Below are 21,442 nucleotides of genomic sequence, written 5' to 3'. Positions count from 1 at the left end.
GCTCCGCCCCCTCCCCCACCTGGCTGTGGGTGGGGGAGGTAATGTTAACCAAACTCACTGAAACAGGCAGGTTCTGTCTTTGGAACATAAAATTGGACTGGGTGTGAAATAGGCGCCTGATCTAAACCCTCCTGTTCCCACTGAGCGGTTCAGGTTAAAGTGACCTCCATAGTTGATTGATCGACTGAACAAGATGAGGAGAATGGAGCATTGATATCCAGGCCTCTACCTATGGTGTTACAGCAGGAGCTGTGAAGTGAAGGTTACTCAATGCAAAATGCCAAAGAAATATTGAGGTAAAAGCTCCTGTTCCTGTAGAGGGGCAGATGGAGTCACCTGGGAGTGGTGCATGGGGGAACAATTGAGCCGGAGAAGAGAACTGGTCCAGCGAGGGGTGGCTCAATATTCCATCCGTTAATTGAAATGTAAGATAGGTCAGACAGACTCCCTGAAACATGTTCACTCCTCCCAGCCCAACCTCCCTCCACCAGCTTTCTCCAGGTGATCCAAAACTCCCAGACACTACATCAAGAAAATTGCACATTCTTTTTCTAAACTATCATTCTAAACTGATAGAAAGAAAGACGTACATTTATATAGCACCTTTCATGACCTCGATACATCCCAAAATGCTAAACAGCAAATGAAGTACTTTAGAAGTGTAGATGCTGTAGGAAACACAGCAGCCAATTGGCACACAGCAAGATCTCTCAAATAGCAATGTATTAAAAGCCAGGTAATCCATCATGTGAAGTTGACTGAAGGATAAGTATCTGCCAGTCACTGGGGGAGAGCCCCCCTTTGAAATAGTGCCGAAGGATCTTTTGAATACACCTTAAAGAGCAGACAAGATCTCACCTGAAAGATGGCACCTCTGACAGTGCAGCACTCCCTCAATGCTGCCTGTCAGACTTTACGATACTGCCTCAATAGTAACCTCTGACAATGTGGCAGTTCCTCAGTACTGCAATGAAGTGACAGCCTTAATTTTTGTGCTCAAGTCTCTGGAGTGCGACCAGAACCCATAACCTTCTGACTCAGAGGCAATTAGTGTGATCCACTGATGAGAGTTTAGTAATTGTACGGAGTAAAGGATATATGCCCTTAGCTTTGTAACATGATCCAATTCAGTTCCTGGGAACTGAAATCAGGTAAGACTGCTGTATTAGTGAGTAGTTCTGGACTGACTGAAAACGTGTGAGGACTTGAGTTTGTTCAGCCATCAGCATATTTGAATTAAACAGTTCATTTCTCACAGGCAGCAAGAGTGAACATGTTCTGGTAATAAACCTGAGCGTTTCCAGCCTCTAGTAATTTCCTGACAATGTGGTGAAAGTTACAGAGTACATGCACGTACAAATGGTAGGAACCTTTTGAAAAGAGCATATGCAAGGAATTCTTTTTTTATTCATACATCGTATGTGGGTGTTGCTGGCTAGGCCCATCCCCTAATTGCCCTGGAGAAGGTGGTGCTGAGCTGCCTTCTTGAACCGCTGCAGTCCATGTGGTGCAGGGAGGGAGTTCCAGGATTTTGACCCAGCGACAGTGAAGGAACGGCGATATATTTCCAAGAGGGTGGTGAGTGACTTGGAGGGGAACTTGCAGATGGTGGTGTTCCCATCTATCTGCTGCTCTTGTCCTTCTAGATGGTAATAGTCGTGGGTTTAGAAGATGCTATTGAAAGAACCTTGGTGAATTCCTGCAGTGCATCTTGTAGATGGTACACACACTGCTGCTACTGTGCGTTGGTGGTAGAGGGAGTGAATGTTTGTGGATGGGGAGCCAATCAAGCGGGCTGCTTTGTCCTGGATGGTGTCAGACTTTTTGAGTGTTGTTGGAGCTGCACTCATCCAGGCAAGAGGAGAGTATTTGGGGAATCAAAAGTGAATTACTCACTGCAAGATTTCTAGCCTCAGACCTGTTCTTGTAGCCACAGTATTTATATGGCTAGCCCAGTTCAGTTTCTGGTCAATGGTAACCCCCAGGATGTTGATAGTGGGGGATTCAGCGATGGTAATGCCATTGAATGTCAAGGAGTGATAGTTAGATTCTCTCTTGCTGGAGATGGTCATTGCCTGGCACTTGTGTGGCGTGAATGTTACTTGCCACTTGTCAACCCAAGCCTGGATATTGTCCAGGTCTGGACATTTGGACAAGGGCTGCAGGCAATCACCTGTGCAATTATTTTGTACCAGTTCCAAATGATTGGACAAACAACATTTTCCTTAACAGGATAAATCCTGCTGAGTTAGAGTGTGAACCAAAGACTCCATTGCTGCTGCCTCCTTAAAGACAAGAGATGAGCTTCTGCAGGTCAGGATATCTACCCCATGGAGCCCTGCACATTTACTGACCACCCCACCTGTTACTCAGTTAGTCAAAGCCCAGAGAATGTTCCCAACTATAATTTTTATAAAGGTCATCAAAAGGAGACAAAGAAAAGTAAAATATTTTAATGCTGAAATTGCTGGGTTCTATATGGCATGTAGCCGCATCAATACAGATATTAGATTTGTGCTGACATATTCAGCTTCAAACTGCGGAGGTTTTTCTAGTTAACTTTATCTTACAACTTTGAAAATCAGTTATTGTTTTACCACTTGTCCCAATAAACTTACATCTGAATTTCCCAATACATGCTTGTGTTACTTTTAGGATTTTAGAGTTGCTTTAGTAATTGAAGGGTTTGATTTATGAGGAAGAGGAACAGGGCACTAGAATTTTATATTTGTAGAAGTTTAACTACAGATGAGCGTACAAGTTGGGCTTCATTGAAATGTTAATGAGCTCATTTCTTCTCATTTTGGATCTGGCTTTGTGTGGCATCGAACATGTTTTGGGAATGTGTCACCCTCCAGTATAAAAATACTGGTCTAGAAATGAGTCTGTGATGTGAGGCTGACCTGAACTGGACACAGGGAGCAATCCCATTGCCCAAAGTCCCACCTGAGCCTCAGGTGCCGATCGGCACACAGTGAACGTTTGCTCCAGAATTCACGTACACAAGTTCCACTTTATGGATGTTTTTGTGCCCGTTTTATACCTGTGAAATGGCACCAATGAGTTTTTAGGACATAATCCCTGTAATCTGGTCTATAGAACTGTAAAGATTATAAAACAGAACAGCTTGGCATTTGTTGTCGAATTCCTTTTCGTAGATTACTGTCAGCTAAACTAAGCTTTTTCTAATTGGTTTCAATGCATTTCCTTTATTGCAGGGGCAGAGTCCTTCAGGAAAGCCTGGTTAAGTTGGTTGATGCTTGCAATGACCAATCCAATAGCATTGACAGGTGGCTCAGTAAACTGGAGGCTTCCAAATGGCTGACCCATGTTAAAACCGTACTGACAACAGCTTGTCTGGCTGTTCAGTGTGTCGAAAGGTAATGGACTGTAACTTTAGAAGCTTTTTAAACATCAGGAACTCCTTGGAGATTGCTGAAAAAGGGACATTTTTTTGTTGAAGCTTTTTCCTCTTGCGCTTATCAGGGCAATTCGCAAGAATACCAATGTAAGGGAAACAACAAATTTATACCGTATGAGAAGAGAGTGCTGATTGGTTGGCAAGTGGACTCTGATTGGTAGAGGTGTTACCATGGAGAATGCACGAGTTGAAGGTGACTGACAGTTAACTGCCAAGTATTGTTTGAAATTTTAAACCAGGCAGCTTGACCCTAATTGGTCAAGGCATTCCCCTGAGGAATGAGTCAGTGAATGGCTGTCACTTATTTTGTTTGGCTGAAACAGGCGCAATGTGTGTACATGTTCTTTCTGCCTGCAAAGAACAGGGTCGTTTGTATTAATGTATGTACACGCAAATATAGGTACACGCAAATGCTCCACACTGTGAGCCTGACTGACAATCTTAACTTGGTTGTCAGCGTAATTCTTAACACACAGGATTATTTAGCAAATGTTGTCCAATCGCGGAATCACATCTAATGTGGGATACTGTGTTTTGAGTTTTGCAAGCACGGGCTGGTTGGGTACAGTCTGTACCCTGCATGTCGTGAACAGCAGCTGGGATAGTCTTTGGGATGTATGGCCTACATACCGAGCATCACACTGGCATTGAAATTTATTTACCACATTACTCATTTGTGTGAAGAGGCAGAACATCTTTTTGGTTTGATGGCAGCTTCCTGTTAATGGCCAATACCACTCGTGTTGCTACTGCATAGTAGCAGCGTGAAACACTGCTTCACCTGTTGCTCAAATTTTTGAGATACCTTGTCCTTCCAGGGTAATCTGAGATAGACTGGGCACTTTTCAGGGCTGAAAGTGACAGCCTTAGGCCCATTCATGAGTTTGCGCAATACACAGCACAAAATGGTCTGATCAGGGTAGCCATTATCCCACAGGAAGGCTTTGATGAGCCTTGTTTCAGCATCAAGCCTACATGGTGCGCAAGTGGCTTGGGGCCTATTCACGAGGTTGCCGATAAGGCCAACCTTGTAGTGCATGGAACTGTAAGAATCCCAACGTGTATATTGACCAGTGAAGATAGGCTTACAGTAGACTGCGGTAGAGAATCTCCTGGCAGATTTCTCAACTAGTACGCCAAGGAAAGGGAGTTCATTTGACTGCTCCATTTCAAAGGTGAAGTTGAGCACAGGATGGAGCCCATTAAGACATGTAAGGAAATTATTACATGCAGCTGAGGATTTAAATATAGCAAACGTATCATCCACATATTGGAAATGTGCATAGGTAAGAGGTTAGGTGTCATTCCATCGAAGATACATTTCTTGTGGAACCCAACAAAGATGTTTGCGAGAGCTGGGCCTAGAGGGGATCCCATGGCAACACCGCCTATTTGGGCATACATTGTGTCATTAAAACTGAACTCAACTGTGCGAGTTGCTGAGTTCGTAAGTTCAATGAATATTGATTCACACACTGGTGGCGGGTCTAGATTGCCATGATATAGCGCTGCAGCGTAAATATCTATGGCTTCCTTAAGTGGAATATCAGTGAATAGGCTAGCAATGTTAAATGAGCACTTGGACACAGCATTACTATTGACATGCAAGTCCTGGCAATGCCTCTACCAATCAGAGTCCACTTGCCAACCAACCAGCCCTCTCTTCTCATACAGTATAAATTTGTTGTTTCCCTTACATTGGTATTTTTGTGAATTGTCCTGATGAGTGCAAGATGAAAAGCTTCAACAAAAAATGTCTCTTCTTACAGCAATACTCAAGTTCTGTACTACCAAATGACTATTTGTATCCATGGAGATTTGTATTCCCCAACTTTCTTTCTCTCCTTGGAACTATATCTTGCTTGAACATATTCCATGCACCAGCAGCCCTCTATATTCAACCACGTGGCTGTTTTCTCCTGTGTAAGGCTAGATTATCAGCATCCTATTCAACTGTGAGTCATTACAGTCAAACCCAATCTTGCCCTTATCTGGTGTTCACATAAACACACTTCCTAGCAGGATCACCCAATAGAAATAAGGAAAAAGAATTTGTTAAAACACTCCCCTCACGATTACTGAGACCAGTTACAGTGATCTAACAGCAAAGATTGGCTAATTCGGAACCTCCTATGATAACTTTGCGGATGAATGTTTACAATATTGGGGCATCATAATTTTGCTGGTTCCTGTTAAACAGCTGACTATCAGTATACCTGAACGAATGAAGCATAATTGCACACTTCCTGTTTCTAGAACATACTGTTGAAAGGGACTTTGACATCATTTTGTAAATTAAGGTCCTCCGCCAGGCTGATATATCATATCTTGGATGTCGGCAAAGTGGCTGATTACAGAGACATAAAAGTATAGATTTTAACAGCAACCACAAAACCTTGTATTTATGTAGCAGCCTTAACATGGTGAAAGATCCCAAACTAAAACTTCACACAAGAGCATCATTAAATGAAGTTTGACACTGAGCCACATAAGGACATATTAGATCAGATCAGCAAAATCTTGGTAGCTTTTAAGGACTGTCTTAAAGGAGGAAAGTGAGGTAGAGAGATGGAGAGCCATAGGGAGAGAATTCCAGAGCTTAGGGCCCAGGCAGCAGAAGGGTCAGCCACCAATGGTGGAGCAATTAAAATTGAGGCCAGAATTGGAGGAGTGGAGAGACCTCAGAGGATTGGGGACATGGAGGAGATTACAGAGATATAGAGGGCCAAGACCGTGGGGGGTGGGATTTAAAAGAAGGATGAGAATTTTAAAACTGGACCAGGAACCCATGTAAGTTAGCGAGCACAGAGTGATAGGGGAAAGGGACTCAATGTGAGTCTGAAACTAATCAGGAGGTATGCAATGAAATAGTGAAGTACAGAGATAACAAAGCATGGATGAGGGTTTCAGCAGTGGAGCAGCTGAGGGAGGGGCAGAATCAGGTGATGTTACAGGGGTGGAAATAGGCCGTCTTAGTGATGGTGGAGGTATATGTGGTTGGAATCTCATCAGTGGATCAAGGTTGAGAAAGTTCTGGTTCAGCCTCACAGTTGCCAGGGAGAGGAATGGAGTCCGTAGCTAGGGAACTGAGGTTGTGGTGGGGACCAAAGACGATGGCTGCAGTCTTCCCAAGATTTAAATGGGTGCTCAGAACGTTAGCTTGCTAATCTAAATACCCAAAAATTCCCTGCAAAACAACATTGACCACACTTCAAAATGTAATTCATTGGCCACAAAGACTATCAGAACATTTCTTTTGTTTAATGTTGTCTATTTTCTCGTTTGGCGAAAGAAAATGGATTTTAGCAAAGATTGACTGCATCAACACTAAATAATCAAACTGGTTCAAAGTTAATTTAAATAACCACAGCTAAACCTGGAACAATATATGGCTGAATATTTGGATAGATGAGAGAGTTGTGCTGTCACTCAATACAGGGAAGGAGCATCTGTCCTGATCCACGGCTCTGAGGGGAGAGACACAACACTACAGCTCACATCTCTGGCACAAATCATCTTAGATCCAGACTGCAGGACCATTAGTGGTTTTCAAGCTCTTATCGAACGGGAATGGTTACAGGTATGTAAAATCAGAAGGAAACATGTTTAAGAAAAGGCCATTTGGTCCCTCCTAGTACACACTTTGCAAAGACCATGGGCAGTCCATCCTATCAGAGACTCTATCCTGCCTATTTAATCCCTGAAGGATAAAGTCTGCATGAATACCCTCCAATCTGTAAAGGTTCTAAAATAACACTCCAGAATATTCATCCTCTCATCTTTGATATAACAACAGCATCTGGTATTACCCTAAGCTGCTGCCGTCTCTGTGCTTCCCCACCCTCTGGCTCAACAGCAGACTATTGATCCAATGAGGTATTTGATCATTTAGACTGTAACTATCTTTGGAATCCTGAGAGGTTGAGGAAATTCATAGTTAACGTCTATCTTCAACAGTGAAAACAAGCAACCCCATGGCTTTATTGTAAGGATCGTGTGGAACTCAGTCACCTTCAGCCAGAAGGTCCGAGTTGTTCTCAGCCAGCATAGTGGCTTGTGTTTTACAATTGGCACAGCATTGCTGGGCCAAGAATGGGGGAAGATCATCTCGTGGGATTAAATAGATGGCTCTTTGAAAGAGCCAGCAGAGACTTGATGAGCCGAATGGCCTCCTTCTAGGGGGCGGGGTTTATGATTTTATATGATTCTAGAATCCCAACTCCTGATTGCTGTCTGGCAGTTCCTGCTGGAAAGTCTGTTTGTGTGTACATTGCATGGGGACAGGATAATGCTCAGCTGTGATGCCTCACATGGTTGAATGGCCTGCTAGCATTTATTATCTAGGCTCACAGAATGAAGAAACTACCTCCAAGAAACAATATTCATGCTATTTTTTCTTTTAATGATCCTGAGGTTGTCTCTGTTCTGATATTTTTGCAGGGGCGAATGGACAGTTTTGCTCATCCTGAAACATTCAGTCACATTTTGATTTTCCTTTTTTTACAGGCAGGTCATCCCTTCCAACTGCGATGTGCAAGTTCAGCTTATTCTCATGCCAAGCTGAAGCAAGAGGCACCAGTCTTCCTTATCTTCCTTGACTGCTGCTGGCAGATGAGCTATCAATTCCCCTGCTCGTTCCAGTTTAATGAGCGCTTCCTCATCACTCTGTTCGAACACGCGTACGCCTCCTGCTTTGGGACCTTCCTGTGTAATAATGAAAAGGAAAGGTAACGTAGGAGGAAATCGTTTTACCAAACTCCGCCTAATGCGAAGGTCATTGTCAGTGAATCACTGTCAAGTTCTTCACAATCGGAGTCTGAGTAGCTATAATCGCAGGACTTAGCTTCTGTAGGTCAAATTTTTCATGCCTGTTTTAAGATGTTTCTAAACTGTTAAATGTTTTGAAAATTAAATTATAAAAATTGTGTGGTTTGAATAAAATAAATCTTAATGAACAACGGATTCCCAAATATACTCCACCTTTATCCCTGAAGATCGGGAGCAAATCCCATCAACTTGCCCCATGCTTCCCAATGGTGAGAGTTTCCTGTTTTCCCAGAATTTATGAGCTTTGCAATGAATCCCTGGCCTCCTCATCCGCAGCCTTACCCCTTTCTCTCAGTGGCAGCCTGTTCATTCAAACCCCCTCCCCAGCACCAGCACCATCGGGACAGGTTCCTTGTGGCCCCAGCATCTTTAGATCCTTGACCATCAGCTGTGAGGCCCCTCCCCCTGAGTTTGAGTGGGAGATGATCCTGCTTTATTCAAATATCACCCATGAGTTAAAATGGCCTAGGCCTCACTGAACTCCCCCGTGACTGTACCCTACCCAGTGAAGAACTCCTAGTAACTCTCTTGTTAAAATACCAAGTGATGTGGTGGTCAAACATACAGTTAACTATTTTGTTGTCTATTTCAATTCTGCTTTCTCCTTTGGTTCCAGGAAAGGTCATACTTTCAGTCAACCCCACTAATAACTCAGATGTGTGTAATCCTACTTGCATGCAATAAATTACTTCCTTATCTTTAGTATAGACTGCCCAACCATCAAAAAATATCAAGAACAACAGAATTTATGACATAGATACCAGTATTCTTGCAAAATCCAGTGAGTAAGGGGGAATAATAAGAGAATCAGAACTTGCCCTTAGTGTACAATATGAAAGCTCTGTATAACAAACCTTGGCTTCAGATTTCCTTACAGTGTGCAGGCTGAGGAACTTCCTTACACAGGAATACGTACATTAGCTAAGATTCTATTACCTGCACTCTCGAATAACCACCAGTACTTCTGTGGGAGTTTTAAATTCGGAGATGAGTGGGACTCAGCAAGAGAGAAAGAAAACTTCTACGTTCAAAATAAGGTTTATTTAAAACAGAAATCGGAAGGAGATTTGGGAAGTGCCGATTATCTGTCAATTTCCAATAGCCGTACTGACCTCCATTATGGTGAATAATTCCATTTAATAAAAGCTCTTTGCCTCTGAAATGAGTTGGTTCTCTGGTGGGATAAATCATTCTTAACAACTTCTTACTGTATGCTCCTGGTGTAGGAAGACTCCCCTCCTTTCTCCAGAGAGTCAATGACACTTCAGAGGAAGTTGCCTCCCACAGTGTAACTCAGATTTGATCTTTCACTTTGACTGAGAAAACAGTCAGACTTCACCATCTTAAAATGAAAGGGGAAATGGTCACATTTGTTGTTATCTCCTATTAGAGATCCAGCACATTTCAGGTAGGTAAAATTGTCTAATTTATAAAAGGTTGTTGGTTGTGAATTGTAACTGGGATTGTATCATAGGGAAAAGCGATGGTCAGAATCATTGCAGTTTGGATCAGGCCTTTTTAATGTCACTTTACTGGTGTGATTTGGCAATGATGTTACGCAGAAGAGGCTTGACTGTGTCTCTTAAGGCACTTTAAATTGATATCAGGCTACCAGCAACAAAGCCTGTGCTATTCCCACCGTTGACAATATCTATCTATACAAATGATGTGAATTCTATGGGCCAGAATAATGTCACTTATACAATGCATGCCATCATCAGGTACCAACACTTGCAGCAAATTTATGGGCAAAAAATTTGAAAAGCTAAATGTGCACAAACAAGTCGAACTAACAGGGCCCGTGGCGAGATGGCTCACCCCTGTAAAACCTTTCCCTATATCTCAGGTGACTTTGCAGAGATGGCTTTTCCCAAGTCCCAAGACTGATGATCAAAGGCATAGAAGATATGTACTGCTTCCCATTGACCCCCCACTAGGTCCATGTCAAAAAGTAAGAAGGAGACTCAAAGATCCAAGGCCTCTGCCTGGACACCCCTATCATGGAACCTCACCACCAATATAAAAACCTCTTTGCTCCTTGGGTCTCTTCCTGTCTTTTAGAAAGACTAACATGTGTAACACAAAACAGAGAAAGGAATTTAATTCCAGTGGATGTGTAAAAGGGAAGATTTACTTAGTGACAATTAATGTTATCTGATATAAAACCTAACGTATTATCACTTAGTGTTCAAAGATAAATTAACAGATTAATCTGGGACTGGATTTATAAATTGCCATTTTATCTCAAGTCCCAGGAAAGGAGGTTTCAGGCTAATCACCAGAAGATTCACTGCCTCAGACTTTCAACTGGGTCAGTGGAATTAATCAGTCCCATTATTATTGCACCCTGCTTCGTGCCACTTGCTTCATTTGTAAATTAGAAGAGAATAAAACACATTTGTTGCATCAGATTCCCCCCCTTATCCCAGGTTTGCAACAATTGGCAGAAAACACAAAGTACTGGCAGCAGAAACACTCTATAAAGTACATTTACTTTCTGAATATCTTCCCCATGGTTTGTAGGTTTAATCTGAATGTGAAGGAACAGACGATTTCCATTTGGGCGCGGCTAAACAGACCTTGTGAGCGAAAGCTATACGTTAATCCTCTGTACGAAAGGAACAGCCTCACCATATGGCCTTCAGTTGCTCCACAGAGCCTGCAACTTTGGCAAGGTATGTGTGATTAAAATATTCACTGAAGACTGCAAACTAGGCAACCTGTTCTCCTCTTTGTCTACTCTCCCTGGTCCACCTATCAGCTGGTGCTAAAAATAAACAAGCAGCGGGTGACATGAAACAGATCCTGGATCAGACTTTAAACCAGACCCTTTCTTCCCTCTCAGGTAGCACTATTTGGAAGGATAGCAGAGGACCAATTTCCTGGTCTGTATTTATTCTCCGACCATCATCAATAAAAAACAGATGATCTGTTCATTATCATATTGCTGTTTGTGGGAGCTTGCTGTGCGCTACTTGGCTGCTGTGTTTCCTACATTATAACAGTGACTACACTTCAAAGTGTTTCATTAACTGTAAAGTACTTGAGTCATCTTGAGGTTGTAAAAGATTCTTTGTAAATACAAGGTCTTTCTTTCTCCCTTTCTCTCTTTCTCCTCTCTCTATTTCTTCACCTCTCTTTAGCTCTGTTTCTCTCTATCTCTTGTTCTCTCCTCTGCCAATGTCACTGTGGTTTAGAAGTCTATGAGGGGACTCTGATGTTGGCATTCCCCATGAGGGCACAGGCATGGCCCATGCTCAGTTCTTTGCCACACAATTGACGACTGAAATGCTGGAAAACACACTTACTGAATTTTATTTAACCGAGGAGTTGAAGCTTTGGGAGAATCCAGGAGAATTGTAATGGTATAACGTGCATTGAAACATCAGCAATGCCCCCCCAACAGTGGTTTAGAAAGATGACAAATTAAGAGACTGGGTGAAAAGTAATTAAATTCAAAGGAAGGTACATGAATAGCTTATTACAGGGGTGGTCAAACTTTCTGAACCTTAGAGCCAGATACGATAATCTCCAGACACTCGAGAGCCACAAGACACGGACATATTTTTATTACTATTGCACACGCTTATGTTCCCTCCCAGCCCACTCACTCATCCATTCCTTCCCTCCCAATGCAGCTCCCCAACTCATCCACACACCCTCTCCTTCTACTCCACCCTCCCCACCGACCTGGATTTCTCCACCTTGCGTGAATGTGGGAGAGCTAGAATAGAGAGAAGCAGCTCTCAGGGCCCAAACCCCAGGCCCCAGTTTGCCTCCTCCTCTCTTGGCCCCACTATCAGCCCTGTTCTCAGCCTCCCCTGGCCCATCCCCCCACCCCCAACTCCCCCTTCCCCGGCCATGCTCTCGGGCCCTCTCTGGCCCCACCCTCACCCCAGTCTGGCAGCACCAAATCCTGCAGCTGAGGTGGCCCAAGCCAAGGCCTTGTCCAGTTCTTCAGAATGATCCAGATTAATCACCCCACCCTAATAATTGCCCCACTTTTTCTGTAAAGCCTCATTTCATTTGTAAAAGAGCCATATGTGGCTAGTAAACCGCAGTTTTAGCCACCCCTGCATATTGTTTTTCAATGTTCACCCTGCAGACAACAGCCTTTGGATGGCAAATACTTAAAAGCATATTGAAGAGATTGCCAGAAGCTGATTCAAACAGGATATATTTAGATAAGGACAGCAACTGAAGATCAAAATCTGTGAACGTAAAAATATCTTCTCAAAAAGGAGAAGAGAAAACAAGTGACCCATAATGTTAAAAGAATCAAACTCAAGTGAGATTTGTCCTACAAGATTCATGGGAGTTTTTGAAAATGTATACAATGATGCTGGCAGTCAACGTTTCAGAAGCGACCTAAACCGGATGAGAGGGGAAGGAATTGTAACTGAAGCAAAACCACAGATGACGATTAGCAAACTGAAAAGGAGAACTTAATTGGATGATAATGTTTGCCAAATATGTAGACATCTTTTCTTTAGTAACTCAAGTTTTGTAAGCTTATTAGTTAGCAAATTGGAGAACAAATTTAAACAAAGTGTTTTTAAATCAACTCTTTCCCCTTCATCAAACATTGGAAAAATAGCAGAAAAGAATCTCATAGTTGCTGAAAGATAACCTTTTTGAGCCTGTAAATTTTCAGCCTTCTTTGTTACTGAACTCTCAAACAATAAAGCTGCTTTGTTCATGTTGGTAATTCAGGCTGGCACTTATGCTGCTAAGATTAATAGAAAAATTCAGGATAAAGCATTACCCTATAGAGGGTGAAGTAAAAACCCCAATGCCTAAAGGAGGAAGCTCTATCCTAGCAGCAATTGCACATTGCAAAGAAGATTAGAAGAGAAAGAAGAAGGAAAGAAGATTACGAAGGTGGAGGAATAAAGATAATGAAAGTAATGTATGTAGTAGATAGAATGGGGAAAACTATTATAAAAGAAGTGAAGATGCATGGGAGGAACTTGAGGAAGAAGGAAGTCAGTGAAGGAGGAAATAGGTAGCTAGGGAATGAGGAATCTGTGAGGAAAGGAGAAAGCGGTGAAGAGGAAGCAGGGGAACAAGTTAATAAAGTTGAGAGTAAAAGAAAAGAGAGTGAGATAAATAAAAGAAGGGAGAAAATGTGAAGAGTTCGTCTTGGTTTAAATGTAAACACAGAATAGGTCCAGTTCAACACTCCCCCCAATGATATTTTGTTGTTTATGTTTCAGGTTTGTTCCTAAGATGGAATCTATCACCAGAGCATCAAAACGAGGCTTGGGAGCAGATTAATCACATCATGGAACACAGCAGGAGAAAAGCAAATCCTACAAGTACAGAACTGTCTGTTCTGAAGGAAGACCATGCCAGAAACTAGGAAACTTTCAGCATTTGATATTCAGAGTCCAGTATAGATCGGAATGATTTTCAGAATTTCCCAGCTTCACCCTTTCAAGGTCATCACCATTTGTAGGGCTATAGAAAAAACAAAAATAAAACTTGGACTGTGCACCCACAGAGGTGGACGTAGGAAACCATTGATGACAGAGTTGAAGGAGAGTTGGGGGAAAGCAATTTCCATCCTGATAAATACAACTGTAGCTGAATAAAAGTTTTAAAGTACTGTTTTTACTTTATTATTTGCTTTGTTGATATGAAAACTATAATAAATCAGCTGTGAACTCGTAACAGTTAATAAGATACAACCAGATCACTCGCTCCTTAACTACTGATTATTTAGCCAGCTGACCCATGTTTGTACACATGTTTGTTTTCACTCTGAAGTAGAAACATTGTTAGGGCCAACAATACAAGTTCATAATGGGACAGCCAAGTTCTCTGCAGAGTCTCTCCACTGCTGGAACTCGATCAGCCTACACTATTCTCCTGGATGCTTTTTTCTAAATACAGAGATAGGATTGTTTCAGGTGTAATTGAGCATCTTTTGTAATTTTGAAAGACTTTCCTGAAGATATTCTGGGACAGACTTTGTTTTTGAGCTGACAATTTCACTTGCATTCATACCATTATCGGCAAACTTGCTTTGGTTTATGCAGAGAAGCTCGATAAGCGATCTGCATTCAGATTAAAAAATAATATTTCAATGGACACCTTTCAAAATGATGTGGGCATCTACTTTCCTCTATAGGAAGGATAATGGTCAAGAGTGAAAAGCTGTACGGTAGGAGATGTGGGAGCTTTGACCCTCAATAGTTATGGATCTGTTTTTTTAAGTAAGAGAACAGACGCTAATCTTATTGCAGGTTTACTGTCTCAGTAAGTCACAATTTCATTGTGTTTAGTAAATGTTGCATTGTAATTTTAAACCATTGAAGGTTCCAGCATCTAGAAAAGCAATGCAATGCCATCCAGTGCTGGTAAAGGAGAACTGCAATAATATTTGGTGTGGCTGGTTCAATGGACATGTGTCTAAAGCTTGTCCACCCAATTCATACAAAACTTCACACACTGAGAAGAGACTGAATTACGAAAGTGAACAGTTTAGCCATATGTGTTTTTAATACATGTCATTGAGTGTTGGAGTGAAGGTTTCCTGAATTCTTTATAGGTCGTTTCACACAATCTGAAATTCAGTGGTAACAAGCAAATGTTCAACAGAATAAATAATAAAATGGTAGCATTACATTCTTCCTTCACCCCTCCTTTAAAGTTATTATTATAATATTATTGAATATCACTTCTCAATTGCTCTGTGTTTTACAATGTGACGAAGACATTTTGTGTTCCTGGGATTAAGTCTGGTTTTATTTCACTGATCAAAATAGGTTTGTTAATTCTGCACATTAATAAAATTTCAAAACATTTATATTTGTATAAAATCAAATTTTAAATAAAGTTTATTAGTACAAAGGTCATTTGTAATATATTTTTCAATATGTTGTGTCAAACATTTAAAAATGAATTTGTAGTATCTCCTTTTCAACATAATTTCTACCAATTTATCAACTTCAGATTTGATCCCCTATATGTATCTGAATTAATATGAAATACAGTTTTCAAAAAAATTGATAGTAGTAAGAATTAAATCTTGGTGTGTACATATGCACTTGTGTGTGTTGGGAGAGAGAGGAAAGGTTTGGAGGAGGGACAGGGGGGAATCCATGGGTAAATCTTCCACTGCCTCCCCTCCCCCTCACAACAACAGGGTCGGTCTGGGCAGCTTCTTTGGCTTCCTTGGGAAATCCCATCTCGTGAACGTTCTGACAGACCCCAAATCTTTACTAGACTGAGATAGTCAAACTCAAAGAGAATCTATTACATACTCTGTGGGGACAAAGGCTGTGCTGGAGCAAAGGCTTTGGTTTCAGTAGTCTAGGTTAAAAATTGGTTCTAATTATTCAGTTAAGAAATTCAGTGCAGAGTCAGCTCATGATCATTGTTTCAGACAATCTGTAGGCCAGCTAATTTTGATTGATGGATGGTGCTGGGTACAGCTGTCAAATCCAATGACTGAGTCCTCCAGGATACAAAACCCCATGCATAAGCTGTACATGTCCCTTACACTAAAAGCAGGATGCCCATTTACTGAGAGCAACACTATATGGGGCCCCTCATTCTCCTTTCTCTCATCCTTCACCCCTTTTCTCCTCATTTTCCCCTCTCCTGTGCTTTCATTCTCCATCTTCACCCTTTCCTAGGTCTTTCAATCTACCTCATTTATCCCCTCTTTTACCTGGTTCTCTCACCCACAGTTCGATTGCATATTTAGAAAGGCTCCACTACCTGGAAGAATGTAATGCCCAACACAAAAGACATTTGCTCTGTTCGCAGAGGCAATTGGACAGGATCTGGCTGAGACCCTAGAGAAGCAGGACAGGGAGCAGATTGGAATGCTTCAGATTTTTAATATTTTCAGAGGCTGCAAGTCTGCAAACACTGATTCCAGACTTATTAAAACCCTCCAATCTGGACCCACTCTCTTCAGGTGATTAAGTTAGCCATGCATGCAAGTACCAGGAAGAAAACAATTTGGAAGGATCTTTATGGGGCAGACACAGAATATCATAGATTGAATTTGACCCATGGACAGATATTTGCATACCACCACTCTACATGGAACCATGCATAAGGCCATTAAATTGTCAGGGCTAAATGTCTCTGTTCATTCAAACTATATTTTTCTATCCTTTGAAAATTCGGCATAGAACCAAAGCAGCAAACACAGACAGGCAAAGGCTCCCAATAGTCGAAAACTCTCCCCAAATTCAAAGGTACTGAAGAGGAAACAGTGACCTTCTCCTGAACCTCTGCCCTGCCTGGATATTCAAGGGAATTCGGCACCTGTCACTGATCTTCCCCAGAGAGGAATGGCTCTGAGCACAGCATCTCTCCATGGGTTTGGTTTTGCCCACTTGCTCCACAGGGAAGTGCAGATGCAGCAGGATCTGAGCAGCTGGAGTTACAGTGCTGAGTGCTGCCTGCTGTACCAATGCAGAATTCTTTAGTCTGGCTTCACCTGTTAAATCGATGCACCAACTGCGGCTGGAGCCTGGAATCTGTGCACTGGGTTACTCTCCAGCAAAGATAGGCAAAAATTGGCATTTCAACAATGTCAAATTTGTATTTTCAGTGAAGAAGTAATGTTTATATATGACCTTCTCCTTGTCCAAATGCAGCAAGACCTGGACAATGTCCAGGTTTGGGCTGACAAGTGGCAAGTAACATTAGCACCACATAAGTGTCAGGAAATGACCATCTCCAACAAGGGAGAATCTAACCATTGCCTCTTGACAGTCAATGGCATTACCATCACTGAATCCCCCACTATCAACATCCTGGGGGTTACCATTGACCAGAAACTGAACTGGACTAGCCATATAAATACTGTGGCAACAAGAGCAAGTCAGAGGCTAGGAATCCTGTGGTGAGTAACCCAGTCCTCAAAGCCTATCCACCTTCTACAAGGCACAAGACAGGGGTGTGATGGAATACTCTCCGCCTGCCTGGAAGAGTGCAACAACACTCAAGAGACTTGACACTATCCAGGACATCCGCATCATTGGCACCACATCCATAAACATTTGCTCCCTTCATTACCGAGGCACAGTAGCAACAGTGTGTACCATCTACAAGATGCACTACAGGAACTCAGCTAGGCTCCCTAGATTTACAAACCCATGACCACTACCATCTAGAAGGACAAGGGCAGCAGATACATGGGAGCACCATCACCTGGAAGTTCCCCTCCAAGTCACTCATCATCCTGACTTGGAAATAAATCGCTGTTCCATCACTGTCACTGGGTCAAAATCCTGGAACTTCCTCCCTAGCAGCACTGTGGGTGTACCTACACCACATGGACTGCAGCAGTTCAAGAAGGCAGCTCACCACCACCTTCTCAAGGGCAACTAGGGATGGGCAATAAATGCTGGCCTAGTCAGCGATGCCTACATCTCATGAACGATTACAAAAAACCTTCAACAGGTAGGATGTATTTAATACTGATGTATTGAAGAGTTGTGCAAAATGAAGCTGTAAATTGAAGAGTCCGTTTAAAATTCACACATTTAATTTAAGCAAAGTTTTATCTGAAAAAATTAAACTGTATTGATTTATGATCACCCACAAGTTGGTCTTATCACTCTGCACTGAGATAATATTAAATCTAAGATAAAAGCAAAAAACTGCGGATGCTGGAAATCGAAAACAAAAACAAAAATACCTGGAAAAACTCAGCAGGTCTGGCAGCATCTGTGGAGAGGAACACAGTTAACGTTTCGATTTTAGTCATGCGGACTCGAAACGTTAACTGTGCTACCTTCCACAGATGCTGCCAGACCTGCTGAGTTTTTCCAGGTATTTTTGTTTTTGTTTAATATTAAATCTGTCTGACAAGAGTCATTCATTCTGATATTGTGTCTCATCAAACTAGAATAGATGTGTTTGCTTCAAAATACCAGCAATAAAATATCCTACAGGAGAGTGCGATGCTTTTAAAAATAAATGTTGTTGTTCTTGGAGAAATGGAGCTCCTGGTGGCTTGAGTCTTTTTACCGATGTAATCGGACAAAACTAACCCACTGCCCCTGAGGAACATAGCATTAATTTTCACCCAGCACGTCTTTGGTATTAATGAGAGGGAGGGTTTAATGTTCATCTGTCCTCTTTTTGTTTCCTACCATCAGCACCTGTCACTTTGGATGCTCTCGATAGAGAAGTTTGTAAATAAATGATTCACGCCAATGAGGCCGGTATATATAAGAAATGTTAAGATTTACATTTTTTTCCCACCCCTAATTGCCCTTGAGAAGGTGGTGATGAGCTGCCTTCTTGAACCGCTGCAGTCCATGTGGTGCAGGTACACCCACAGTGCTGTTAGGGTGGGAGTTAAGATTAGATTTGAGGTCGTGTATGTGTTTGGAGGTGAACCTGATTGGTTGGCCTTTCAATATTCTGATGTGCCATCCAGTCAGAAGGCTCCGATGGCCTATCAGATGTTCCCGGGGCGGGGGGGGGGGCGCTCAGATTGAATGGGGTTTCATGCAGGATGAATGGAATTTCCAGTTTAGAAGATTCACTTGTCAAAAAGAAGCCACCTTTTACCAAATTGTATGGACATCACTCAGGAAAAAAAGGGTGAGTTGGATCTGAATGCGAAATATTTTGAAAGAATCGGGTGTAATGGTGGTGGTAGACCAAGAGAGAGAGCAGGAAAAGGGGTATGGGAAAAATGGGTGCAGGAAAGGGGGCGAGGGGAGGGACAGAGGGAACTGGGAGAGGGAAGGGACAGAGAGAACTGGGAGAGGGGAGCGAGAGAGAGAACGGGAGAGGGGAGCGAGAGAGAGAGCGGGAAAGGGGAGCGAGAGAGAGAGCGGGAGAGGGGAGCGACAGAGAGAGCGGGAGAGGGGAGCGAGAGAGAGCGGGAGAGGGGAGCGAGAGAGAGCGGGAGAGGGGAGCGAGAGAGATCGGGAGAGGGGAGCGAGAGAGAGCGGGAGAGGGGAGCGACAGAGAGATCGGGAGAGGGGAGCGGGAGCGGGGAGCGAGAGAGAGAGCGGGAGACGGGGGCGAGAAAGAGAAAGCAGGAAAGGGGAGTGAGAGAGAGAGAGAGAGCGGGAAAGAGAAGTTGAGAGAGAGCAGGAAGGGGGAGAGTAAGAGAGGGTGGGAAAGGGGAGAGAGTGGGAAAGGGGAGAGGGTGGGAAGGGAGGAAACAGAGATAGAGAATGGGGAAAGAGAGAGAGAGGGAGGGGGCGAGAGAGAGTGGGAGGGGGAGAGAGAGAGTGGGAGGGGGAAGTAAGAGGGAGAGAGAGGGGGGAAAGAGGAGAGACAGAATGGGAAAGTGTAGAGAAAGAGAAAGTGGAGGGGGCGGAGACGCTCTCCCTTCCCCTTTCCCTCTCTCCTTTCCTCCTCTCTCATTCCTCCCACCATTACCCCCGATTCTTTTGAAATATTTTGCGTTCAAATCAAACTCTCCGGTTTTTTTCAGTGAATTCCACAAAGTTTGAGAAAAGGGGAATTTCTTTCAATCGAGTGAATTCTTGTAACCTGGAAACTCCATTCAAACTGAGCACCTCCCTGGGAACCCCGATCAGCCAATAGGAACCTTCTGAGTGAATGGCCAATCAGGGCAGGGCAAAGCTGTCCAATGCCAAACAAATTCGGGAAAGACATTTCGCGGGGGGTTGGATGAGGTTCCTGATCACATCACTCACAGCATCAAACCCCACATCAGGACAGTGACACTATTATATCGAAGATAATGGGTAACTAGGAGGAATTAGGAAATAATAACAAAAAAACTACTGCGGATGCTGGAAATCCAAAACAAGTAATTAGGAAACACTAATTTAATTAAATAGACGGAATGACCCCGCATGTTAAAAGCACAGTTCAACTTATAACCGTTTTAATGTGCATATTATATTTCAGAATTGAGGTCGACATTAACAGTTATAGTTATTGCCCGAATAGATTCGTGCTCTAATGTCATGAAGTGATTTTATTCTCTTTCTAGGTGAGTTTCTGTGCCGATGGCGACACTCGCCCCGAGACATTGAGACATTAATAAGTATAGAAACCCCCTCGAAATTGCAGTTATTCCAGTGAACAGTTCCAGTGCAATCCAATTAAACCAATCTCTTTTCAAACCCCTTGCTTCTCACCCAATTAATTTCTAAGGTTCTAAGGGCTGTTCGTCAAGAGTGACATTTCTCCTGTGTCAGAGAGAGAGAAATGTTCAGTAGCCAAAGTAAAGATAATGATCTTTTCCTCATTTAAAAAGAATCATTCGAAATGTCCTTTTCACCCCTGTTCACTGATTCCAAACCTCAGAAGTGAAGAACAATTATCCAGTGCTGAGTAATGTTGTCCTCTTTGTGAATGCACAATTGAGAAGGTTAACGTGATGGAATCAAGTCCTTAATATTCCGTGACATTTTTCTGCGATGTGAATAGACCATTAAAGCAGCGGAATTTCCAGCAACAACATTTTGAGATCGAATGGGTTTATGTGAGTATTACTCCATGAAATTATATTATCCCAGTTGTTTGGGGGGGGGATGCTGTGGGACGTGCTCTTCTTCTTTTAGAATCCACGTGTACGTTTATATAGGAACGTTTATTCGGGTCTTGTAGATAATTACCGGCAATTCCAGGACTTCATTTCCTACCAATTATTATCTATCAATAAAGTCAGAGAAAACCTGGCAAAGGTTGAGTGAGACGTCAGCCCAGGAAACTCCTCGTTCCTTCCAGGGTTGATAGTAAATGCTCTGTGACATTTCCTCAGACTCTCAATAGCCGCATCTCTGTCACTGCTGGGTCAGCAACTCTCTATCTGCCTATTCCACCGGCCGTGTGCGGACGCATAATTTTTCCTAGCGTTATTTACAGAGGGTCATTTTTACATTAAGGACATGTAACCTATTCACGGCTATCCTGAGTCCTGTAAAATTACTTCCTATAGAGAAAGCTGCAACCAAAATAAGACTAATTGTAAATGTTGATGACATTCCTATTTAACGAATGACCTTGAACAGAGCTGGAATAAGGGGATTTTCTCGCTGGGACCAGCCAGTAGTCCTGAGGCTGACCGCTCCATGTACCGGAGTGCGCTCTGGACATTGTAGTCTTTTGCATGTGAGCTGTACAAGAAATGGCCAGAAGCGGACTCCAACTCCCAGAGCGCCGGACAGCCTGGTCTCATCATCCAATACTCATCGGATCAGCCTCTCCCAGCCAGTCTGTTATCAC

At 42.7% G+C, this 21,442-nt stretch overlaps 1 protein-coding gene across 2 annotated transcripts in view; it reads left to right on the top strand.

Annotated features, from left to right (window-relative positions):
- LOC144696146 (myotubularin-related protein 9-like) overlaps positions 1-15,127 on the top strand; it is a 51,000-nt gene extending 35,873 nt beyond the window's left edge. For both annotated transcript variants that reach the window (XM_078567492.1, XM_078567493.1), the window contains 5 exons: positions 3,219-3,380; positions 6,860-7,001; positions 7,928-8,148; positions 10,772-10,923; positions 13,465-15,127. In XM_078567492.1, coding sequence (XP_078423618.1) covers positions 3,219-3,380; positions 6,860-7,001; positions 7,928-8,148; positions 10,772-10,923; positions 13,465-13,610 — 823 coding nt within the window. In that variant the 3' untranslated portion in view covers positions 13,611-15,127. The remainder of the gene's footprint in view (positions 1-3,218; positions 3,381-6,859; positions 7,002-7,927; positions 8,149-10,771; positions 10,924-13,464) is intronic.
- Positions 15,128-21,442: the final 6,315 nt, after the last annotated feature.

The sequence above is a fragment of the Cetorhinus maximus genome, chromosome 21 (assembly GCF_964194155.1).
Source record: "Cetorhinus maximus chromosome 21, sCetMax3.hap1.1, whole genome shotgun sequence".
Lineage (NCBI taxonomy): Eukaryota > Metazoa > Chordata > Chondrichthyes > Lamniformes > Cetorhinidae > Cetorhinus > Cetorhinus maximus.
Note: the sequence above shows the minus strand (reverse complement) of the source record. Positions and strands in the feature narration are given on the sequence as shown.